Source organism: Mirounga leonina, unplaced genomic scaffold (assembly GCF_011800145.1).
Source record: "Mirounga leonina isolate KUSES-001 unplaced genomic scaffold, KU_Mleo_1.0 Mir_92, whole genome shotgun sequence".
Classification (NCBI taxonomy): domain Eukaryota; kingdom Metazoa; phylum Chordata; class Mammalia; order Carnivora; family Phocidae; genus Mirounga; species Mirounga leonina.
Window position 1 is genome coordinate 17,881,156 of NW_023270852.1, and position 26,265 is coordinate 17,907,420.

At 39.6% G+C, this 26,265-nt stretch overlaps 1 protein-coding gene and 1 long non-coding RNA gene across 3 annotated transcripts in view; one reads left to right on the forward strand and one right to left on the reverse strand.

Moving 5' to 3' along the window:
- LOC118004293 overlaps positions 1-21,968 on the forward strand; it is a 28,903-nt gene extending 6,935 nt beyond the window's left edge. Inside the window, exon 2 of the long non-coding RNA XR_004677528.1 lies at positions 21,727-21,968. This is a non-coding gene — a long non-coding RNA (uncharacterized LOC118004293). The remainder of the gene's footprint in view (positions 1-21,726) is intronic.
- Positions 595-25,214, reverse strand: ALG8 (ALG8 alpha-1,3-glucosyltransferase). 2 transcript variants are annotated; one of them, XM_034995599.1, is made up of 13 exons: positions 25,069-25,214; positions 21,566-21,644; positions 16,428-16,621; positions 14,267-14,376; positions 13,150-13,217; positions 9,459-9,585; positions 8,881-8,984; positions 7,945-8,065; positions 6,214-6,353; positions 4,659-4,798; positions 3,283-3,380; positions 2,858-2,930; positions 595-1,230 (listed from the first exon to the last, which is right to left on the reverse strand). In XM_034995599.1, the coding sequence occupies exons 1-13, from the start codon at positions 25,161-25,163 to the stop codon at positions 999-1,001; spliced, it is 1,581 nt and encodes a 526-aa protein (XP_034851490.1). In that variant the 5' UTR covers positions 25,164-25,214; the 3' UTR covers positions 595-998. The 2 variants fall into 2 exon arrangements, with proteins under 2 accessions (XP_034851490.1, XP_034851489.1); XM_034995598.1 differs by lacking the exon at positions 25,069-25,214 and having other exon boundaries at positions 21,566-21,745.
- Between the last annotated feature and the right edge of the window lie 1,051 nt (positions 25,215-26,265).

The following is a 26,265-nucleotide window of genomic DNA, read 5'->3' on the forward strand; positions in this document are numbered from 1 at the left end:
TATCTCTTCAATGAGACTCAAAGGAAGTCTCAGAGAGTTGAGTGAATTTAAGGGATGGCACATAGCTGGATTAGCATCCCAGGCTGCCATTGGCTTTGGACTCTGCTCTTCTAAGGGATAACGGGTAAAGAAAATGTGTGAAAGTTCCTGGTGTTGGCTAGATAAATGTTGGCTGAATTTCAGTGTGCAGTAGGTATTAGGCAGACTGAGGTCCTGGATAAAAAGTGTGTATGAAATACTCTTACAGAAGGCCAGGCTGCAAAAACCACTAAAAAACCACTTAAGTTTGTTCACATGAGAAGAGTTTAAGAAGTGGCAGCCTTATCAAAAACTAACTGCTTGCTGTTAGAATAAATGACCTGGACAAGATGTCCTTAACTAAATGCAGGCGTAGATGTGGTTTATAGCCTCTGCTGACAGGCCAAACCAGTTCATTAAACATTCCCCCCCTGGCTTTGTGAGTATTGTCATTGTATGATTCCAGTGGAAAAAAAAAAAATCTCCTGGAACAAGATTTATAGAATGGGGACAGCATACCATGTGCTTGCGTGCACACCAACAGGAAAGTGTAGAAGCTGGTAATGATCCAAAACATTTTTGTCCAGAAATACAAAACAGCATTTTATTTACATTTCCCTTAGCACATGATTCTAATTATGCTTTACAGCCTGACCATGGTCATCACAGGCTACAAATAATCATGCCGTTGGTAGACTCCCTGCTTGCCTTGAGCAAGCACAGCAGTCCAATGATCTCAGACAACTTTAACAGGGCAAGGCGAGATTTGTTTCAAATGTGTTTCATTGCTTTTGGAGGACAAATGGCTTCTCACCATGGTGACAATCAGGTTGCTAGGCTGGACAAGGCCAAGTTTAGAAGAATGGTCCTCCAAACAGAACAACTGAAATGAATGGTTCATGCCACCAGCAACTTTCTTCAAGTTCTGATTAATTTCCCATGAAATAATTGTTTGGAATACATCCAAGCAGTTCCTTTATTCATTGTTTCTTTGTCTTGCGGATAGGAGGGTCAGTTAATACTGAAACATACAGTCTGAACCAAGCATATGTGATGCCCACTGCACAATACACTGAGGTCAGTAACAAAGGGATAAAGGGGTACTTCAGCTTCCAGGAGGTGAAAGGGAATACAAACTCACAGAAGACTTCCAGAGGCCCCAGGCCAAGGAGGTAGAAAGTTTCCATCCAATTAAAAAGAGGCTTTTCTTTTCTGAAGAAAAAAAGGAGAGAAAAGTCTGATTTTAAACACGTCATTTTGGTGTAGCAAACATTTCTCAGCTAAAGCTTCCCACTTGCACTGTCCTGATGTGAAGAGCAGTCAAAGCTAGAGTCAAAAGAGTGCATTAAATTTCACATTTAGAAAAAACTGATAATGATATGGCACTGCATTATCTCCACGATCCAAATTCAGCCAATCATCATCCACCTACACCGTCACCTGGCGAGAGAATCAGCTGTGCGTCTGGAGGAGGAAAGGCAGTTGGATGTTGTGATACTGGAGACAGAATATGGTAAACAATATCAATTGATGGTTTGTAAAATGTTTTTGTTTTGATAAAATCACATACAATTTGCTATTTAACCATTTTTAAAGTTAGGACCATTAGGGGCAGAAGGGGAAGGACCATTAAGTAGATTGACAAAGTGGTGCTACCGTTACCACTATCCACTTTCAAAACATTGTCATCACCCCAACAGAATCTCTGGAAACATTAAGCAATAATCACTGCCCAGTCCTCCTCCCCCACCCCTACTCTGTAACCTCTAATTTACTTTTTGTCTCTGGGAATTTGCCTATTCTAGATAGTTCATTCAATCTCTGTCCACTACTGTGGATGATGCTGCAGGATAATGCTGCAATGAACACTGGCGTACAAGTATCTGAGTCCCTGTTTTCAGTTTTTTGTTTTAAGATTTTTTACTTATTTATTTGAGAGAGAAAGAGAGCAGGAGCAGGGGAGCAGAGGGAGAGGGAGAAGCAGGCCCCCTGCTGAGCAGGGAGCCTGATGCGGAGCTCGAACCCAGGACCCTGGATCATGACCTGAGCTGAAGGCAGACACTTAACAGACTGAACCACCCAGGCGCCCTGCTGTTTTCAGTTCTTTTGGGTATACGCCTAAGAGTCCAATTGCTGGGTCATATGGTAATAACTGAATTTTAATATAATTAAGTATATGAGGCTCATGGACACAATCAGATATGAATCATAGGGAAGCTTTAAAAAATTATACACCTGAGAGGCTCAGTTGGTTAAGCCTCCAACTCTTGGTTTCAGCTCAGGTCAGGATCTGAGGGTGGTGAGACTGAGCCCAGTGTCAGGCTCTGCGCTGGGCAGAGAGTTGGCTTGAGATTCTCTCCTTCCCCTTCTGCCCCTCTCCCTGCTCATGCATGCTCTCTCTCAAATAATAAATAAAATCTTAAAAAAAAAATTATACAGGTAATGTTATATTAAGTTTAAAAGAGAAAAAAATTCCACCCATAATTCTATAACAAGAATTTTTACATGTATTTTACATGTATTTATGCATCAATATTTACATGGTTTTACTCATACTGTATATTTTACATTCCAATTTTTAGTTTTCATATAAGGTTTTAATTTAAGCTAGGTAGTCCCTCCTCAAATATTCCCTCAAAATAAAGACATGAACTATGTTGTCATGTCAGAGTAATAGGATTATGGGTAATCTCTCCCTAAAAAAAATTTGCCAATTTTTTGTAATGCTGTTCTATTACTGTTACAACTTAAAAAATATTTTTTAAAGGCTTAGCTGACCATTTAGGAGTAAACATTTCACAAGAGCAAACATAATTTTAAATATACTTTTTTGGATTACCTGAAGAGAGTCTTCAGTGAGGAAATACTATAGATGGTAAATAGTAACATGAGTAAGATTTTAATGGGAAGTTCTGTTAAAAGAATAAAGAAAAAATACAGATGATAATTCAGTTGGTAAGAAAATGATCTGTGATACTTAAGGCAATATAATAAGCACATTGACACAGCTATATAGTGCTAGCAAAGCTTTTTGAGCTTAACAGTGCATTTTTGTGACATCTAAAGATACTGAGGATAACGTGACAAAGTAGGGGTTTTATTTAAGATAATGGATGAGCTCTCTTCTTCCAAGAGATTTTAAGGTTGTTTAACTCAGATAGTATTGATCTCTAGGCCCTGATGAAAAGGGCATGGCAATCAAATCTCTCTCTCTCTAAATAAATAAATAAATAAATTACTTACTTAATTAAAAAAGCTGTTTACCTGGTGCAGTGAAGAGCAGAGGGAAGAGGGAATAATGTCCTGTTGTGGTCAGAATCAGAAAAATTGAAGCATCTCCTGCTTTTCCCACAGACAGAAGGCTAAAAATAAAAATTCTTATAATAATTCCTTAAAACAACAACTGAAACTTGCACTACAGATAGCTTGAATAAACTGCATCTAGAACTGGCTTAAGCATAAGATAACATACTGATCTTTGCTGCAAGTCCAATTCAATTGAGAATATTAATTTAGTGGGAAAATTTAAGCAACTGATAGAAGAATGTACCACACTGAACTGGGGAGTATTCAAAAAGAGTCTTGCTTCCCTAAGTAATGCCGTCTCCAGAGAAAGGGATGTTGTCGGATTGGGAGCTGCCTAGTGGTGGTAGCCAGGGAAACAGTACTTAGGAGTTTCCAACCCTATAGCTCTTCTCTTGGGTGGTGCCCTGTGCCTGATGGTGCTTAGTATGAATTCTAACCAAAGACATTAGAAGTTTTGCTATATTTCTTAATTTGGAAACTCCACGTTGCTGAATGAATCCAGTCAAGCGGTATACTGATGTGACAAATTTGCTTATGGTTCCTTCAGAGCTTAAATGATTTCTCTCAGGATTTAAGAAACATCTCAAGTTCTATTATCATCTATCAGGCTTTAATTTTATACAGAATGGACACTATTACATTTAGTTTTTTTTTTTTTTTTTAAGCATGGTACAGTGAAAGATCGAGGGAATCAGCAATAACATCAGGTTTCAGTCCTAACTGTGCTATTTGCTAGCTGTGTGGCTTTGGGTAAGTCACTTAAACTCTCTGAGCCCCAGTTTCTGCAGATGTTAAGACAGGGGATGATACCCACTTATCCTAATTACCTTAAAGGTTTTTGTGAGGCTCAAAAAAAATGCAAACAAAAAACCCCCAAAATACCCCCCCCCCCAAAACCCCCAGAATAGTTCTGCAAAATGTGACGTGCTATACAAACATTAGATTTTATTCCATTATGGACTCCATGCTGACTTTGACTAATAACACTTAACAAGAAACTGTGGAACCGTGTTTTCACAGATGTGATTACACCAAAGCCCACACTTTTCTATACTATGCTGCCATTCAATATCCAGATCTAACAGCCTGGTATCATGGTTCTTCATCACTACAGTACCCCTTAACAAAAAAATGCAGAAACAATACGTGCAATTTCACAGGTCCAGGGATCGCAAGTTAAAAATTCCTGTCCTGTCCTAGTATAAATTTGTTCCTGTATATCTTTGCCTTTGCCTATCCCACGGGACATGTCAAGAAGGGACAGATCAAACAGAAAACAGTAGGGTCATTGGGAAATCTGCCATAAACACCAGCTGACTGAGTTAGCTGCTTACCTCATTGGGAGAACTGCGAGGAGTATGGCTTTTTCATGGACGTGCCACCCAAACAGGAAGGAGCTCAAGGCACACAGAATTAGACATCGGAGAAAGCCTCTAGGCCCTTGAGGTTTAAACCAAAGACAGAAAACAGAGGGCTAGAAACAACAGGCAAAGATAAAACCTCAATATCATTCAAAATAGGCTTTACAGAAACATTGTTCAGACAAATACAATTTATATCATCTCTGAAAAACCGTAGATCTTAGGCTATTCTCCATTAAACTGGGATAATTCATCACTTTGTGAACATTCCAACAGAAGTTATAAAAAAAAAACTACTCAGAAAAAAAGGTTTTTGGAAATACATATTTAAGTCATTAAAATTAATAATAAATGATAAAATTAAGTTCTAGGATATCCAGTAAAACCCCTTATTACATCTTCAGAATTAGTTAATTAGCAGTCACTGAACCCATTAGGTCTAACTACAAAAGTCCGTAAACATTTTGGGGCTAATAATAAATTAGATTTTGCCATATTAATAAAGACGTACCTAGCTTCGTGGGCTGGAGTGTAATTTATAATAAAACTATGGGGGTGCCTGGGTGGCTCAGTCCGTTAAGTGTCTGCCTTCAGCTCAGGTCATGATCCCAATCAAGCTCCTTGCTCGGCAGGAAGCCTGCTTCTCCCTCTCCCTCTGCCTGCCACTCCCCCTGCTTGTGCTCTCTCTCTCTCTCTGTCAAATGGGTAGATAAAATCCTAAAAAAAAAAAAAAAACTTAAAAAAAATAATAAAACTATGGCCTTCTACATGTAGCTTACGAGGCTGAGATTTTAAAAAAAGTTTTTACCTTAGAACATGGGAACAAGCAGGCCAGCAGAGCTTAATTACCTACCATTACTGCCATTTAATTAAGCGGGGTCAGGTGTCTTGCTGGGCTTGATCATTTAGAAACCAAAATTAAAGCTGAGTGTAATTATAGGTAGGACTGAGTTATTTATACTGAATACCACTAAAATTATATCATGAAATTGAGAGCATGTGTTCGCTAACATAAAAACAGCTATGAATGAAGCCTCTAACAGCATCTGACTCATGTTAGATTCAATGTTTGATGCTCAAACAGCTATTGTTGACTCTCTTAACTCACGGTCATCATCAAGACAAAAATATCCATGCAGTCCAGACAACTTTGGATTTTTGACTAGTTAGCCATGGATGAAAACAACAGCAGAAACCTGGATGTCCCCACTACACACATTTCTCTTTTTCTCCCCAGTGCAGTCCTTGCCCCTCCTCCCTAGGCTTTTCTTTTTTCCTCATCTGAGGGTGAACAGATGATCTGACAGCTGCAGTGAGGGATCTTTCTCACAGAGGTTTTACTGGTAAATCTTTCCTTAAGGTGTTCAAAGTTACTCTAAGAATTGCTATGAAATACCTCAATCTGCAACAGGATCACAGCCATGGTATCTGTCCTATGGTTGGAAAAACTTGAAAGCTGAAATTAACCAGCCATACATAAGAAAAGCAGAGAAAACTCAAGAAATGGGTACCGTGGGTGAATTCTTACCAATATGGCCATCAGAGTGCAGATGAGGGTGGCCATGGGAGTCACTGAAGGAAGGACTGTGTGTTGGAACTGCTGAACCAAACCACTTGTCATTGAGGCCTTGGGAATTTTGTTGGGATCAAGAAGTTTCAATTCTAAACCTACAGAATAAGTAGATATTTTGTTTTGTTTTTATCGATAGCACACCATATTTTACCAACCAACTCCTTGAGAAAAAAGAAAAAAGCTACTAAATCTTATTCCTGCTTCAAGGTCAAGATATATGACTAAATTCTGTACTATTCTACCTAAAATGCCTCTGGTCTTCAGATTACACAATGCAAAGCAGCTGTTTGCATTGGAATAGGGAATACCAAAATATTTTGTGTTCATTAACCTCTTTCCTTTTCCCTTCAGTCTGATGATTCTCTCTTAAAGCTAGTAACTACCTTCCTGCCACTGACTTTCCAGGTAAGACATCTTTGAGGAGACAGATATAAAAGACAAGGTACAGCATAGTTTCCTGACTCAGACAAGGAAATTGGCCCTTGAATCTCATACCATGCTGGTTGATTAAGGTTTCTGAAATATAAATGCTAAGAAATTCCTTGTAAGGATCCAGGTACATCAAGGCTGGATTCACAGTGGGTGAGGGATAATATCACATTATGATTTCCTACAAGTATGTACCAAAAACAGTAATGGCGGCTATCATGTGCCAAGAGTTTTGTAGCCATTACTTTCAGGCCCCTGAGGCACAGAGAGATGTGTAACTTGTCCAAAGTCATACAAGTGGTAAGTGGTAGAATTAAACCCAGGTCTGTTTGGCTCCAAAGGCCCCTGCTACTAACAACCTAGCATTTCTTTATTACTGTGTGTTTCTTGTGACATGGCGCATGGGTACAGTCACTTATATTATCCCCTAATTATAATCATTAGAAGAGTCAAGTGACTTGATCAGTGCCATGGCCAGTAATTTATGTAGGTGGGCCTCCAACCAACGCATCAGACTCTAGATCAGGGGTTGGCAAAGTCTAGCCTGAGGGCCAAATCTCCAGCCTGTGACTTACTTTTGTACAGACCCAAAGCTATGAAGAGTTTTTATATTTTTCAAGGTTGTAAAACAAACAAAAAGATTTTATGTGGTCCGCAAAACCTAACCTACTTACTATCTGGCCCACTCGAGACAAAGTTTGCCGACCTTTCTCTTGATCCTACCATTTCCCATCAAGCTAGGCTATATTCACAAACTACTGTGAGTTATTCTAGAATGAATTATTTTCAGTAGGACCATCTTAATTTTTTTTTTTTTTTTAAATCACAACCCAAACTTAAAAGCCTAGCCTAGGTTTCCCATTTCTTCTCATCTCATATATGGCTATCATTTTCCTTACTGGTTTAACACCGAGAGTCACAACTGATACATTCTTCTTTCCTTCTGCACATACTAAGTTTAAAAGCAGGATTAACTGCCGAATAACATCTTACTCTCATTTTTTTCCCAAGGAAAGGATCAACAAGGTCATGGCCACAAACAGCTTTCGTAAGGAGCATAGTCTGTCTACTGCCCTGAAGATCTTAGTTCTTAGAGCTGCTCCCCCGTTCATTCTGAAAGCTGGAACGCACAGCTGCAGAACAAACACTTCAGCCACATTCCAAACACATTCCAAACACAAAGCAGTGTTTTCCATTTTCCAATGTGACTCGTCCTTTCCAAATTCATTGTCTAAGTAAGAAGGCTTGCTACTATACCAATGACGGAGAGCACTTTGTCCAAAGCATTGTACAAAGCCCAGAAGTTTGGAGCCCAATATGCATGGCAGAGGCCCCTCTTGAAAGGGAAGAGTCGGGACAAGACTTGAGGCAGCTGGTTCTGTAGAAAAGAGATTCAACAGTGACCAATCTTTTCCAGACTCAAAAAGAGAACCAGGGAACTATGTGACATGGGGTGTGGAAAGTTATGAGGTCTGAGTTCCAGTCTTTGTTCCTTCAAGTAGTTGTGTGATCCTGAGCAGTTGTCAGAACCTCCTCTTGTCTAACCTCATCTGTTGAGGGGGACAAGATACTCTGAATACCAGTCCCGTGCTGTTATGAGAGAAGCATAATAAGGGAAGAATTTATGGTGCAAAGGAGGACACAGAGTGCAGCTTATCCAAGTCTACTGACGAGAAGGTGACCCCAAGGAAGACTTTACAAAAGATGCGATGCTTTTCAGTTTTAGCAGGAATTAAAATTAATTAGTGGAATTCAGGGTATGGGAAGAAGGGAACAATTTTTAAAAATATCTGTTGAACATGCGTAATATTCTAGGCACTTTGAATGTTTGCTGTCAGTGAATGACTGTGAAAACACCACGAGTACCGATTTGGGGGTTACAAATAAATTATAGCAACTAGGCAAATTAGCAAATACGGAAATCTGTGAACAATGATTATCGATTCTGAGTGTGTGTGTCTATGTGTGTGAGAGACATATAAACATATAAATATACACATACGTATCTGACTATGAACAAAAATGTTGGAAAGAATACCATTCTATTTTTGGGGAGTCACATTGGGGAGGAGTAAGAAAAAAAGTAGTTTTGCTTATTTTATACATTTTTGGTTTTATTATTTTTTTTCCTAAACAACAGCAGCAGCAACAACAAAAAACACATACTACTTTATTAAAAAAAATAAGACTTACCAAGGCTAGGAAAGGACCCAATGAAAGAGCGGAAACTAGGAAAACAATCAGTCCCAGGGAAATAAGACGGACAAAGCTGAAACTGTTCCATCGGATGGACCCATCTACAGAAAAGCAACATTACCATTACTAGGAGCATGGACAACCATGGATAACTTATACAATGTGCTAAATCTAGAAGTATCCCGACGGTACACCATCTTTACGATGTGGCAAGAGCACAAAGAAAAGTCAGAATGGGTAAAGGGTTTGTAGGATCAATAGTTGAGAGGTATCTCAGGGATGCCTAGGTGGCTCAGTTGGTTAAACGTCTGCCTTCGGCTCAGGTGGTAATCCTGGGGTCCTGGGATCCAGCCCCACATTGGGATCCCTGCTCAGTGGGAAATCTGCCTCTGCCTCTCCCTCTGCCACTCTCCCTACTTGTGCTCTCCCGCTCTGTCAAATAAATAAATAATCTTAAAAAAAAAAAAAAAATAGTCGAGCGGTATCTGTTGTGCCTCATAAAATCCTCTCATGAGGCAAACTGCCAAGCCAAAGAAAAATAAAATAAAGGTTTTGCTTTTATCACTGAAACTTGCCTGGTTTATTTGCAGTGAAACAGTAAGATCGTAGCAGGTATATACCATAAGCTGGTGCTACGTAGAGGTAGATGTGCTTGAAGTGTAGAAGAACAGCAAAGAGAAATGCTCCTTCCATATACCTTTTCTAGGAGATTTAAAAGGGAAATATCACTTTAAAATTCAGGGTAAACTAAATGTAGTAATGTAGTATCCTGGTTGGATCCTGGAAAGAAAAAGAACATTAGTGGAAAAACTGGTGACATCTGAATGTACCAATGTTGGTTTTTCAGTCTTTTTTTTTTTTAAGTTTTAATTTTAATTCCAGTTAACATACAGTGTTATATTAGTTTCAGGTGTACAATACGGTTTTTTAGTCTTGATGAAAGTATCATAGTTTTATATAAAATGGTAACATTAGGGGAAAGTGGGTGAGGGGCACAGGAACTCTCTGCACTATCTTTGCAACTTTTCCATAAATCTAAAACTATTTTTAAAAATTAAGATTATTAAAAAATAAAAAAAGACACTGGAGATTGTGAATATATTTAACAATACTGGACTATAGGGGCGTCTGGGTGGCTCAGTTGGTTAAGCGACTGCCTTCGGCTCAGGTCATGATCCTGGAGTCCCAGGATCGAGTCCCGCATCAGGCTCCCTGCTCAGCAGGGAGTCTGCTTCTCCCTCTGACCCTCCCCCCTCTCATGCGCTCTCTCTCTCTCATTCTCTCTCTCAAATAAATAAATAAAATCTTTAAAAAAAAAAAATACTGGACTATACACTCAAAAATGGTTAAGATAGTTAATTTTATGTGTATTTGACCACAATTAAAAAAATACATATTTTAACAGAGGATCACAGGGGAAGAGAGGAAAAAATGAAACAAGACGAAGCCAGAGAGGGAGACAAACCACAGGAGACTCTTAATCATAGGAAACAAACTGAGGGTTGCTGGAGGGGAGGTGGGTGGGGGGATAGGGTAACTGGGTGATGGACATTAAGGAGGGCACGTGATGTAATGAGCACTGGGTGTTATAGAAGAATGATGAATCACTGACCTCTATCTACCTCTGAAACCAATACTACATTACATTTTAATTGATTGAATTTAAATTAAAAAATGTTTAAAATTAAAAAAAGAATGAGTAAGTCATGGTAGTAAAAGGTACAGCATAGAGAATATAGTCAGTGGTGCTGTAATAATGTTGTATGGTGACAGATGGGAGCCGCACTTCTGGTCAGAATAGCGTAAGGTATAGAGTTGCCGAATCACTATGCTGTACACCTAGAGCTAATATAATACTGTCCAGTATGTCTCAATAAAAAAAAAATAATAATTTAAACAATCCATTACAGGTGTAAGATATACCAACAAAAATACATATTTTAAAATATATATTCTGAACTACTGAATGAAATACTACATCTGCGATGTGTTTAAAAATAATTGTGTGTGTGTGTGTGTGTGTGTGTAGATCACTGTACTATTTTCTCTACTTTTGTATATGATTTAAATTTGCTATAATAAAAAGTTTTTGAAATTCGGGCAAATATTCTACATGCAATATAAGGTGAAACAGGCAAGTGATTCCAGTTAGTTTTTATACTGAGCCTAGTTCATTACCGCAACAAGTATTTATTCAATACTAAACTTGACGCTGAGGTACAGGACACATCATAACAACACATTACAAATTCCCCTTAAAGATCTAAAGCCCAGAGAATCCAATCCCTCTCCCTCTCCCCCTTACAGTTTTTTTTTGTTTTTTAAGATTTTATTTATTTATTTGACAGAGAGAGACACAGCGAGAGAGGGAACACAAGCAGGGGGAGTGGGAGAGGGAGAAGCAGGCTCCCCGCAGAGCAGGGAGCCCGATGTGGGACTCGATCCCAGGACCCTGGGATCATGACCTGAGCCGAAGGCAGTCGCTCAACCAACTGAGCCACCCAGGCGCCCCCCCTTACAGTTTTACAACAGCTGGAATTGATTTCCAGGGAGGAGCTGGGAATGAGAGTACGAAAGAATACATATGATGTTATGCTACCACAGAACCATTTAAATCTGCTGTTACAGATCAGGTAACATATAGTACTACCAGGCTGAAGGCATCAAGTACAGTACTTGACCCTAACAAACTAAAGGTGGTCTGATTTAAAACAAATAAACAAAAAAATCCCAAGTTGGCTATAACTAAATAAATCTGAATTCTACCTACCTCACAGGAATCTGGGGATCAAATGAGATAATGTTCCTGTGGTTCATCAAGGAGACAGCCAAAGGGACAGCCAAAAGGCCAGGTTCCTTCTCTCACTCTCTCATTGGGTGTGGTCTAGAATAGATGAGTGAGGAATGATAAGAGAATGGGGGGCTTTCAGATCTCTTGTCACCCATTTTATAATTTATTTAAATTCAGAGAAGGTCTAGTTGGTTCTATAGCTAAACTTTATTTATTCAACAATCATTGAATGCCAATTATGTTCTAAGTACTATGTAGCTTTTTATGGTTAAAAGAAAAAACTTATCCAGACATTTATAGTTGACAAAGAACTTTAAAACAGATTATCAAATTTGATCTTTCCAAAGTCCCTGTGAGGTAGGAAGCCCCATTTTAAGTAGGCTCTGCACCCAGTGTGGAGCCCAACATGGGGCTTGAACTCACAACCCTGAGATCAAGACCTGAGCTGAGATCAAGAGTTGGATGCTCAACCAACTGAGCCAGCCAGGCGCCCCAGTGGGGAGCCCCATTTTACAAATAACAATGTGACAAGGGGGTACATTTCATTTTATGGCTGCAAAAACTGAGGCTGAGGGGGTTAAATGACTTGCTTTGGGGTTAATGGTTCCCAAACCTGACTGTGAATCAAAATTCCATGTAGAATCTGAAACCCCGATGCAAGGATTCTGAGCCAGAGTACAGAGGGGTGGTCCAGAAATCCGAACTTCTGATTTCTTCCTCTACAAAGGGGAGGGTAATAATTATAATAACTTCACAGAATAGTTGTGAGGTTTACTCAATAAGATACTATATATAATGTACCTAACCCAAAGCAGTCAATGCATTTGTGTGAGCCCTGTCTGAGTCATACAGTTTATTAGGGTCAGTCAGTATTTCAACTCAAGTCTTCTGATTCCAAAATCCCATACTTTCTGTTACACTATGCTACCTACTTCTAATGGTGAAACCCTACCATCAGTTATTATATTGTAAAACTGAAGATTTCATTCCTAGATAAATGATTCCAACCGGGGCGCCTGGGTGGCTCAGTTGTTAAGCGTCTGCCTTTGGCTCAGGTCATGATCCTAGGGTCCTGGGATCGAGCTCTGCATCGGGCTCCCTGCTTGGCGGGAAGCCTGCTTCTCCCTCTCCCACTCCCCCTGCTTGTGTTCCCTCTCTCGCTGTGTCTCTCTGTCAAATAAGTAAAATCTTTAAAAAAAAAAAAAAAAGATTCCAACCAAATATAGCACCTCAAGTTTTTTTCAGGCCTGCTACCGTCTAACAAGTTTTTAGAGTCTACATGTAAAAGGAAGAAAGTTATTATCAAAAGAGGAGACGGGATTTGTGAGAAAACTCAATGAAAGTGTCTATTGCACTTGGCAATTCAAAACAGTTGGTCAAATAAGTCTGCCCCTCACCCATTATACTGTTGCCTTTATAAGCTCAAAGTCAGCCCTAAGGGGGGAAAAAATCTCATCAGCCTATTTTGCATTTACCTGAAATAATCGTGCAATGGAGAGTAGCATTAATCCAAATAAAAAACCATTGTACTGGAAATGAATATCTGGGCTTAGGTTAAGGAAAGACAAGCAAGGATACCAAATTCAAATTCAACTGTGTCAGATTTTTTGAGTATAAAAATGCAAATGCTTTCCTAATGGGCAAACTAAAAACAAAAATATTCCTCCCAATTTGGATTTCTCATACATATGTTTCTCAGAAACAGAGTCAAATCTTAGACAGACTAATTAAAATGTATATAGTGCCAAGGATTATATAGGGGATAAAAAAAATTTACATTTAAGAAGAAAACCAGGAAACTTTCCAATGTTTTTTCTACCTTAAAGACCTAGCAGCTACAGGGCAAGTTTTTTGGTTCTGTTTTTTAGAATTAGGGATGAGAAAGCAAGGGCCTAAAATCCACTCAAGGCCGCTAGCATGCAGCACCCCCTTTTTTAGAGTATCTATACACAACCTTACTTAGTAAGCCTCACAATGAACCTGTGAGGAAGTTAGAGCTCGAGCCATTAATCCATATATAGCCTAAAGCTACTGTGATGCCATAGCTAAGAGCTGAGTCCAGGTCAGACTTGAACCAAAGTCTGGGTGTTTTCCTCACACGTGGCTACCTGTATGAAAATTATAAAATATTAGGCTTCTATCATTAAGATTTTAGTTTCATTCAAACCTTCTAGATTTAAGAACTTTGCTTGTTAATATGTGGTAAGCCAAGATGGCAGAAAAGGATCAAGGCCTGTCTGTTCCCATATGCAACACTGAGGTAGACCCTTTCTTAGAAAAGGTATTTAGAATAATGTGTTATAGAACTATTTAAGATATACGTATTAATCTAAAGACAGTCAACCACAAACCCCAGTATATTGCTTTACTTACTGGTGGTTTAACTGGTTCTTGAACATCATTAACTTTTTGGAGACAAAGTGCTCTAACAACAGAATCTGGTATAGTTGGAGAACCCATAGAAACCAGTTTGGGGAACCCAATGACCCATGCCACATCCATTTTCAAAAGCAGCTCACACTTCAGAATCATCATTGTAGAAATAATTGATCTTATACTTAGTATATATCAGAATAAGTAAGGGAAGGATACGATCCACAATTAGCAACCCGAAGTTCCATAGCAGTAACACTGATAGGATAAACTTCGGTTTCTCTGTAAGTTCTTTACCTGCTTTTTTCCCATCAATGCATTTACAGCACCTACATTGAAACAGTAGGAAGGAAGCAGAAACAACTTTGATCTTCATTAGAACATCACAATACTATTACAAAGTATACTCTGATACACTCAAATACATTTTACTAGCTGTTCCTGATAAACTGTCCATGCTGTTCTTGACTGCTTAAGAAGGTGACAGCAGAAACAAAGACCTCAGGGCCAGTTCCATGTCTCTTTCTCAGCTATGCTGATTTGAAACAAAGTCTTCATTTAATAAAACGAAAAATTAAAAAACATAATTTGTTTTTTAATTATGTTTTAAAAAACATAAACCCAAAAGGATTTTGAAAACTGAGAGGGCACACACTATTTCAGTCCTTGAGTAAAAAATGCAGACCATACCTGAGACTACAATGTACCATTGTGTGTCAACTGTACTAAAAAAAAAATGCAGACCAAGATGATATAGCACTCTAAATATATATATATATCACTCAAATTAAAAATAGAGCCATGAACTTATAGCTCCTGATTGTCCAAATAATTCTAAAAACATTTATTAAAAATGTGTATCATTTAAAGGTCAAGATCTACTAAGTGACAATAGCAGATGACAAAAATTATGATCCTATTTTTATTTTATAAAAATTATATTCAGACACAGAAGAGAGGCTGAAATAATATGCACCAAAATGTTAACAGTGATAGCTGTAAGTGGAGAAGTATGGGTCATTTTTACTTTATATGCATTGTATATATGTGTACATTTCTGTTTTCCAAAATTTTGACACAGATGTATAATCCTATAAAAAGATTTTTAAAAATGTGTTTTCATTTGAATATTGGCAAATCCTAAAAACAGAAATCTAAGCCAAAAAAATAGACAATAACGATGCAATTAAAGAGGGGTTAGCAAAAAGTGACCTGCTTTTCCTCCATGGAGACTGTTTCCTCATCAACAGACAGTAACCTTATAGGGTAATAGAGAAAATTAAGTAAATTACTATCTATTCTTGGTGCCTGATTCTAGAAACTGGCACATAGGTCTCAACAATTTATCTTACTTAACTGTTCCCTCTACATTGCAGATGGAAATGAATTCTACTCCTCCTCTTTCTGCCTACATATACACTTGCCCTGGGAGCTTGAATTCAAAGGTTTGGAGTTTAAAGGAGTACATCACAAATCACCTTCCTTTCCAACTCTTGCTAGGTGATAAACAGACTGAAAGTTAAGGTGTTAAATAGGAAACACTCCATGATAATGATCAGGGATTAAAACATTCCCAAGGGACTCTTCCCTGAATGGGGCAAGGGTTCAGGGCCTCACAAAGAGAAAAGATCCATTTTTGACAAGGGTCACTGAAGGGACACAGTTAGTGCTCTGTCACAATCATACCTGCAGGCTTAAGTATTCGGATAGAATAGAAACAAACAGTAACTGAGAACTTACTACCTGGAAGTCACTGTGCAAGACATTGTATACATGTGTATTCAACTAAAAATTAATTTATAATAAGAGATACAAAGCGTAAGAATATAAAATATAAATGTAACTTAAAATTAATGAAGAGTCTTCATGAAGGAAAGAATCCAGAAACAAAACCCAAAAGCACTCAGTAAGGTTTCCTGAGTTTACTAGAATGGAAACTCCATTGGTGGTCAGCACAATGCATGTGTGTACACGAGTGTGGTGTGCTCTAAGTATGTGTGTGTATCCGAAAGAATAGGGTAGGTCACAGAAGCCTCTGGGGGCACACGGAAAGGAAAGAAAAGCATACGGAACCATTCTAGGCCGGAGAAATGGTGATGGAACTCTACTTGGGACTACTTTTCACAATGTTCACAATCTCTTGTTCTACCTCTGCCTTGTAACCCCACCTTATCCCACATTTTCTTCCAGACGATTCAGCTAGACTGTTTACTGTAATTACTCCCTGTACAGTTTAAAACACAAATACAGAGTTTGGGACTGTTCTAACATTTGTTATTATATGAATTTTGTTTCCCCCAAATGAGGAACCAGTTAATACTACTTAACACTGTATTATGTCCTCAACACCTTCCACACAAAATGACATTCTCAGACTTACTCATGGACAGCATACACAAAGAGTACATCTGTAAAGATGACAGAAAATCTCTGGAAAAGCAAGGTCCTTGTGCTGGAGTAATTCAGGTTATGGACATTCAGCATCTCTTGATCAAAATATTTGGCAATATGTGACAGGGCATACTCAAACCATGCAAAAAAAGGGGGGTAATCCAAGGTCCATTCTGAAGTTGCCTGTGGTAAAAATCAAAGAGAGAACGTATCCTAAAATAACTGAATAAACAAAGTGGGTGTAAAGATTGAAAATCCTCATTCTCTAGTCTTTAAGAAAGCATATGAAATGAAACTGCATTTAAAATATGACCTAGGGGGTGCCTGGCTGGCTCAGTCAGAAAAGCGTGCGACTCCTGATTTTGGGGTTGTGAGTTTGAGCTCCACATGTGGTGTAGAGATTAATAAAAAAAATAAACTTAAAAAAATGACCAAAATTAATACAGTAATTCCTATGTAAGACTGAGCAGAACACCAAAACCTGGTTCCTAAGTTATTTAATATGGTCTTCAATTTCCTTAACTAGAATCAAGTATATTTCAAAGGAAGTTAATGAAATTTGCAAGAATAAGCTTGGTAATAATGATATGATGCTACTCGTCTAAATATAAAAAGGGAGCTATGGCATAATAAATGATTCACTAGCTTGGGTTCAAGTTCTGTCTTGGACTCATTTCCCTATTTGTAAAATAGGTATTATAAGGGCTAACTGACATAATACATATGAAATACAGTTATAAATGGCAAAATGCAACACAAATGCTATTTATCTTTTGTTCCAATAGGTTATGAGATACTGAGGTTAAGAGAGCAAATGCCATTCTTTGCCATTTCTGTATTCTGAACATTTAGTAAGTGCCTGATATATTATTAAATAATCATTAGTTAAGTGAATGAGCAGTCACTAATGAGTAAACGAAAATGCAGATCATGTGAAATACAGAGTATATGAAAATGAAGTATATAACTTCAGGATATTACGTTTTCTAGATTTCTTTAAGTCTCAGTTTCCTCATCCAAACAACAGGGATGATAGTACGTACCTCATGGGTTATTGCATTAAATTTTACATACACATATAAAATACTGTTTATACAGCATTGAACCAGATACAAGCTCAATATCAATAAATATTATTTACTATCATTTTAAAAATTATTACTATCACCATAGGATGTCCCTAAAACTAAACCTGTACCTGGCACCTCTAAGAGCTCAGACCGTAATAATCTCTCTACTCTGCACTTGTTGCTCTTTTCAGTGGCAAACTCCTCTCCTTCTGGAATTGCACTGAGGGTTCACTGGGTACTAACTGGGTGTCCACAGGGACTACTATTTAGGGTTGTTCTGTGTTATAAAATGAGGTGAGAGAGACTCACTCTTATTTAAGAGAGACTCACATTATTTAAGGAAATAAATAAACTACTTGTCAGCTCTTTGTGGTAAGGATAAATGACAACTTTAGGTCCAGATAAGAAGTAGCCTAACTACTCCCCCTGCAGGTATAAAAATGTAGAAGCCTCAGAAGAGGCAAACCCAGAGGCTCTGGGTCTAGGGCACTCAAGCTATGAACCTACCCATTAAGCTCTCACTCATGAAAAGTTCCTTCCCTAATCCCAGGTTTCCAATGTGGACTGTAAACGAGATGAGCTATTAAACTGTAGATAGAAAAATTAGAAAATTTTATCGTTTAATCTCATCCTTTTTAATGCCTATTTTTTTTAAAATTTATTTATTTGAGAGAGAGAGAATGAGAGACAGAGAGCATGAGAGGGAGGAGGGTCAGAGGGAGAAGCAGACTCCCTGCCAAGCAGGGAGCCCGATGCGGGACTCGATCCTGGGACTCCAGGATCGTGACCTGAGCTGAAGGCAGTCGCCCAACCAACTGAGCCACCCAGGTGCCCTTAATGCCTATTTTTAACAGTGTATTAATAAAGCAGTACTTTTATAACTTATAAATAAACTCACACTGAGTAGTAAATGCTCAAAAATGTTTTCTTGCTAGGGTATAGATACTTAAGAAACAAGTTTAGGGGATGCCTGGGTGGCTCAGTCGGTTGGTTAGGTGTCTGTCTTCAGCGCAGGTCATGATCCCAGGGTCCTGGGATGGAGTCCCGCATGGGGCTCCTTGCTCAGCAGGGAGCCTGCCTCTCCCTCTGCCTGCCACTCCCCCTACTTGTACGCTCTCTCTCTGACAAATAAAATCTTAAAAAAAAGAAACAAGTTGAGAAATTACTGCTCCATGTAATTCCAAGAAAGTCAACATCAACTTGGACTTTATTAACATCAGCAGTTCCCAGCTACAGTTTCTATGTCAGAGTTCACTCTACACTTAAAGAGCCACTTACTCTATAGGAAGTGTAAAAGGTTCATGCCTACTTTATCTTATTGACACGTTTACTACTTTAAATAAAATGGGGACCAGGAAGCGTTGAAAAAAATTGGGAGGGACAGGTACTGCCTGGGAGATGGTCATTTTTCCAAAACAAAGTGTCCCTGTCCTTTCTTTGCTATTCTCAATCCCAAACCACTCAGAGGGTCTCTATATGCTATCCCTATTCCCCACACAAAGACTTTCCAAATCTAGGCCTGAAGGTTCTCTTGACCTCAAGGATTTCTATCTGGGGCCATTTTCTTACTTAAACCGCTTTTGGGAAGCCAGTGAAGCTATTAGCTATTATCTTCTCCCAAGTGAACAGTTCCACCACTTAACTAATACCTGGTAGAGCCGGAACTCAAATCTGGGTCTCCTGACTCAAAATCCATTAGTTCAGTAAGCTACTACAACAGAACTGTAGAGAGCAAGATGGAGTCACTCATGTCAAGCAATGACTCATGTCAAGCACTGACTCATGTACAGCAGTGTGGTAAGCAGCCAAGGGCGTTGCAGCTAAGACCAGATATCGTCAAGCCAGCACAGGCTGACGACAGCCAGAACTGATAACCAGCAGAACCAAAAGAAGCCTGCAAAGACCCAAGACTGATTAGACTCATTTAAAAAGGGAGGACTTTTGCAGCAAATTGTCAGACTCTCCAGACATTGAATGCGGTGAAAAAAAGGTCAGCATCTGATGAGTCTGATGGTTTGCTGTAAAAGTTCTCCCTTTTTAAACGAGTCTAATCAGTCTTGGGTCTTTGCAGGCTTCTTTTGGTTCTGCTGGTTATCAGTTCTGGCTGTCGTCAGCCTGTGCTGGCTTCACGGTATCTGGTCTTAGCTGCAACGCTCTTGGCTGCTTACCACACTGCTGTACACGAGGGACTCTATCTTGCTCTCTCCAAGAGCTGTATCTTCAAATATAGAAACATCCAACCTCTTCATATGAAGATTCAAAACAACTGTGTTCATTCCATAAATATTTATTATGGGTCTTTTTGTGTCTTTCCCAATCAGTAGACCAATCAATTTAAGCTGAAGTCAGAGCAGAAAGGCAGGTTAGAAGTCACAGTTAAGCAGTCCACTGCTCACATGTTCACTCTCCTTAGTATGGCAGAAAGACCCTTCCAGACCTGACCACATGTACCTCTCCAGCCTTATCTCCTACTGTGAGCCTCCTCTCACATATAGTCAAGCCTTGCCCACAACTGAGTTTTGCTCCTTGTTGGCTTTTGTTGTTATTTTTGAGGAGAGCAGGAAGAATAAAGAAGTATACGATTACTAGAATATCTTTTTTTAGAGTAAGCTCTACACGCTCAACGTGGGGCTTGAACTCACAACCCTGAGATTAAGAGTCGCACATGCTACTGACTGAGCCAGCCAGGTGCCCCAAGAATATCTTTTACATAAGTCTCTTTTATCTAAAATAAACTGATAAAGAAGATAGCGCTGGCCTAAATAGAGTTTTAGGAGTCCTAAGAGACAGTGGTGAAAATTATAGAAGTAAAGGAGGGAGAACATCCAGAAAGAAATACAGAATTAAAAGAACAAGGAGAGAACCCTAGAGAGTACCAGCTGTTGAAAGGGTGTGCAGGTGAGGAAGAGTTAGCAAAAGAAACAAAGAGGGACTGGTCAGAGAGAAAGGGGAGATAGGGGCTGCCTTTTCATTTATAGTCCAAGGGTCATTATATGAATAGTGCTAATTATTAATAACCCTTAATAATGTTTGCTGAGCACTTCTGTTCCAAGACTGTGCTAAGTATTATAAGCATTATATTCACTTCACTCTAATACTTATTATCATTAATGGTCAGGGATGTTGAGGCTTTGAGAGGTCAAGCAGTGTGCCCATGGTCACCCAGCATGGGCATTAGGTGGCAGAGCTGAAAGTCACACAGAGGCAGTCTGCAAGCTTTTGACCACTATGCCACATATGATGTCTTCTAATTAGTCTGCATACATGCAAACTGAAATACTTTAAAGAAATTACTTACAGATCCTTAATATTCCTATCAAATACTTATAGTGTTATTATGTGAGAAGGAACTTGGTCCCTTAGGTCAATTGTTTTTCAGCTATTAAGGACTATTCTGATCTGGCTAAAAAAAACCCAAAAAGCAAGAACAAATTCACAGAAAACTTTAGATTGTCTTAAAAAAATCTCCCTGCAGCAGAGTGCTGTTTCTGATCAAGGCACTTCTGAAGTGAGGTCTGTTTTTCATGAAATATCATATGCAACTTAGTAATTCATACCAGAAATAAAAATACATCGTTTTTATAAATAATAGAAGAGAATGCTTTGTATATTACCAGAAGCCTACAAATCACATTATCATAAATCACTAAATACTGGGGACAGACAGGATCTTAGAAATAATTCATTCCAAATCCTTATGTGCCAGATGAGAAACTAAGGCTCAGAGAAATGAAATATATTTTCTATGCTGTGGCAAAGCCAGGTCTAGAATCCAATTTTTCCTCTTTCTCAATCCCAATTCTTTCAAAAAAGGTGTGGCAAATATTGTAATTCCCAATGTATAGTTTGGGAAACTCATTTTGAAGTAAAGGGATTCCCTAATAGTGCCAGAGGACAGAGAAGAGGAAAAAGCACAATTTTTCTGAAGATTAATTATACCTATAATCACACAGAAAACTTTTTTTTTGCAAAAGTGTTTTAATGTCAGTAATACTTATATGATATCACACATCATTGTAAAAGATAAGCCACCAAAAAAGTGAAAATTAAAACTTACCTCATAATACCACTGTGATACTGGCAAACTGTGAGTGATAGCAAGCCAGTTTCGGTGTACTTCAAAATCTGTAGAATGGCTACTCAAAACAATCAGATGAGTGAAATGAGATTTTGTCACATTTGTTAATTTCACATTTCTTTCTTTCTTTTTTTTAACAGTAGGCTCCACACTCACCATAGAGGCCAACTCGGGGCTTAAACTCTCGACCCTGAGATCAAGACCCCAGCTGAGATCAAGAGTTGGATGCTCAACCGACTGAGCCACCCAGGCACCCCTCGATTTCACATTTCTAAAATTATGCTTTTAAATGGACTAACACTCCTATATAGTCATAGCTCATGAGCCTATAAAAACACAAACAGGCATTACATAATCCTGAAACACCTCACTTATCTGAAGGCCAGACTGCTTTCTGGAAAAGTTGGGGATCTATACGTAAGTGAAAAGGCTCCTGGAGTTGTCTAAAGGGCTGATCAAAAGCCCATACATTTTCATAAGGGAGGTCCTCTGGCTATTGCTCAGAGGTGACTTACTCTTGTTCACAAAGAATTCTAACAAAATTCATTATCTGGGAAATGTTTCACACACCAGCTAGATCTTCAAGGATAAGCAGGAGTTCATCCGACAGAGAAGCTGGGAAAAGGCCCCTTCCCTGCCTTTCCCATGTCTCCAAATTCCTCACTATATGCAAATATAGTCAAGCATCTCCTCTGCAGGGGAAGAAACATGTTCTCTTCTACCCTTCTAAATTCTGTAGCTGGCCTAAGAATTAAACTGACATAACACAGATTAACAGGAGAAAAAAAGCCGATTTTAATAACACATGCATGTATGAAAGCCCCAAAAGACGTAAGAAAGATAGGAGACTCAGAAGGCAGCCAAATGATTGAGGCTTATATACCACCCTGAGCTGAGGAAAGGGACAGGGGCCTGGGCCTTCCAATGGGGCGAAGGCAATTCACTGGAAGCCAGAAGAGGGTGTTTGGTGTGCACCAAGGTTGCTCTGCCAGCCGCTGAGTCTCTGAGGTGAAAAAGTGATCTCCCATCACAGCTCTCTCCCCAGTACAGGCCCCTTTCTAATGTAACTTTTCCTTACAAAAGGGTAACTTGTCTGCTTTTAGAGCTTCTCCTGTGTCTGCAGTTTCTCCAAATAATCAGCCCCAAATAATCCTGATGCCAGAGGCTTATTTTGGGGTGGCATATTCTGTACTCTTCTCCCCTCTTAGGAATAATTTTTTTTTTCCCATTTGTCCACTGCTGTACATCCCCTCCATGTGTTGAATAGCACCTGATACATGGATGGGCTCAACACATTCTTGCTGAGTTAACTACTCATCAAAGTCAACTATGAGTTCTGCAGTAAAACCCGATTAACACTTCCCAACGTTGTATACAACCTTTGCTGTGGCAACTCTCCTGAGTTTCCTAGCCAAAACCTTCTCTGTCTCTTTCATGGCTTTCCATTCCAATATTCATCAAGTAAATGCCGATGTTCCCCAAGGTTCAGTTCTTGGTCCTCTTTTTATGCAATTTACTCTGTTCTGGACAATCTTATTCATACTTATTGCGTCCATTATCAACTGTACAATGATGACTCCCATACCACAATACAAGCTTGATCTCTTTCCTGAGTTCTAGAGATAGACATCCCCAAATTCCTGCTGACAATGTCACCTTAATTTCCTACGGAATCCTCAAAATCACAATTCAAAACTGATCTCATGACTTAGGAATTCCATTTCTAAGCATACACAGTACTCAACAGAAATGCATTTACCTATGTTTACCAAAAGATATGTACTGGGCGTGTCTTCAGGCCTTCAACTACATGTCAATTCCTCAGAGACTTTCCCTGACACCCAATCTAAAGTAAGTCCCCCTAGTTAGTCCTCTTATAGAATCCCATTCTTTTCCTTTGTAATGCTTTTAACACAAGTGTAGTAATGTAATTACATATTTGCGTTGATTTGTTTCTGGAACTGTTATCCTACAAAACTACACCCTTTAGGGGGTTGGTGATCATATCCAGTTTGTCCTCTCCTGTAGTGCCTAGCCACAGTACCTGGTATGTAAAAAGCAGTTAACACTTTGTTGACTACTTTTACATTTATCCTGTAGCTTCCCTCTCACATCCCCAGGTTTTACAATTTGAGAAGCAGAGCATTAACTACAACTACGTTCATTCTTAATCCTGGACTAAGAGTGGTATTCAAAGTAACAACCCTGAAGACATGTCTCTAGGCTTAAGTAACTAAAACAAGTCACTAAAGCATATCACTTTAAATGCACAGACTTACAGCTAAAAAAAAAAAAACAAACCAAAAAACCCTTTCACTCTGATTTGAAAGGAATTTCTTACATTGTAGAACAATGTTTCCAATTTGCTTTTAAAGCAGGAAGATGTTTCTTATTTACTTTCACTTATGCAGAAAGTTTGACTGGCCAACTCCTTTTTCTAAGTCTCTGCAAGTCATTTTGCTAAACCCACACACACTTCATTGCTTCTATAATTACATATACACGTCAGCATGAATGTACACTCTATACATACAGCTCTTCCTTCCATATCCAACAGAATATCACCAAGAACTTGAACCAAAGTATACCAGTAAACCAAAACCTAAATTGGGAAAGGGTAGGGAGACCTAGAGGGAAGGGAGAAAAGGAATGAAGGGAGAAATCACTGCATAAGAGTCAGGAAGGATGAAGAGATGGTGGATGCTAATATTAATAAATATTGAGTACCCACAGTATACACATTACTTGATGGTTGCTTCCTACCTAACTGGTTTCCATGCTTTCAGACTTGCCCCTCCATTTTTAAAATAGTCTAACCTGGTGTGATCTGGCCACTACCCACCTCATTCTGTGCCACTCTCCTCCTTCCATAATGCTCTTCACTCACAATGGCCACTTTCTATTCCCAGAATGCTCTGAGTTCTTTCCTACCACAGGGCCTTCATACTTAATTCTTTCCTATGCCTGAACTGCTTTTTACATTGCTTATTCTCTTTCATCCTCCAAATTTTAACTTAAACATCACCTCCTAAAAGAGTAAAGCCTTGACCCGTAGTCACTCTATTTCCTTCATAGATCCATCCTTTCACAATCTGAAACTATCGTTTTTGTCCATCTGCCCCCACGAATTCTATCAAGGGCAAGAAGAGGAAATGTCTTTCTCACCACCGCACCTCCAGGACTTAGTGCCTAGCTGGCAGGCAACTGATAAATACCACGGAATGAATGGTGGAGGTGGGTGTTCTAAATCTGCGCACTAAGGTTGAGGACCCAAGGCTTAGAAACACTGAAGTCAGACAGCGCCAATCCTGAAGCCAGCCATCCAGGGCTATGATCTAGTTCTCAGGTCAAGTAACAATCAATCGGCGGAGGGGGAAGCAAAACGGCGCCCATATGACTTCCAAGTTCCCTTTCCTCCTCCCACCCACGGGCATCCACGCTTCTCATTCCCGCTTTGACCAACCGCGGAGCGAGTCCCTTACTAGGTGGGGATGAGAAGGCATTTGAAGAGAGTCACCCCGAGCGCCAAAGCCGAAAACCAATTTCCACCACCCGTCGCGAGTCCGGCAGCAGCCATTACTGCAACGCCGAGCGCTTTCAACCAACGGGATCCGCATCCGAGCTCCCGCGCATGCGGGGAAGGCCGTCTGAGAGGGCTCCCAGGCCGCTGCGCGCATGCGTTCAGTCGGTCGGCCCGCGGGGCTCCGGAGTTCTGATGTTTAAACCTCGCGCTCACTGTCCCTTCACCGTCCGGCCTCTCTCGGGCTCGGCAGGGTATGACTGCGCCTGCGCGGGTCTCTTAGGGCGACAAGTTAAGTTTCGTTAGCTACTTCATACTTCCTTTTAAATAGTTGCTGGGCGTCTGCTCTGGCGCTTCCTGCACTTTGCTTGGCAGAACCTGGCGTTGGGGTGCCTAGGCGAGAAAGAACTGTGTTTTGTACTAGAGACGTAGCGGAGAAGACAGCATTGTAACTCGAGAGTTACAGGAGACAAAAGCACCTGAGAGTTCTGGAGGTGCCTAATCCGGGCATCTGAACAGAAGTGTTAGCTCCAGGTAGAGAATGATGTAAGCAAAGATAGGTGAAAAACGTTCTGTGCTTCTAGAACTCCGAACTAGGCTCTTGGTGCAGCACCTGCCTGAGTGGAACCCATTCTGGAGGCAGGCTGGAGTCTAGCGCTTGTTACACAATGTATAAGTAACTTGGGGATCTTGTGAAGATTCAGATTTGATTCAGGAGTCACAACGAACTCGTAGATCGTGCCAGCGCTGCTGGTGCATGGGCTATAAGGGCCAAGGCAGAGGAATGGAGTTAGTCTGCAGCATGTACTGTCTGATCTTGGACATGATTAATCTCTCTAAACCTCGGTTTCCTTTTCTGTAAATAGATAAAAATGGTGTCTACCTCATAAAGTGGTTGTGAGGATGAAATGAGAGTGCATGTAAATAGCTTGATATGATGCCAGGACAGAATAAAAGTTCAATAAATAATGTTTCAGAGACGTTAAGTACCTCGGTGAAAGATGCACAGCATGTAGGTGACAGTCATAGGAGCTTATGCCCCCCCTACATCTTCAGTGCTGACCCACCTGAATATGACACTCAAATGTATATCTCAAGCCCAGCCCTCATCTTTCACCTCCAAACCCTTATATCCATCTGCCTAACTGACCTCTCTTAG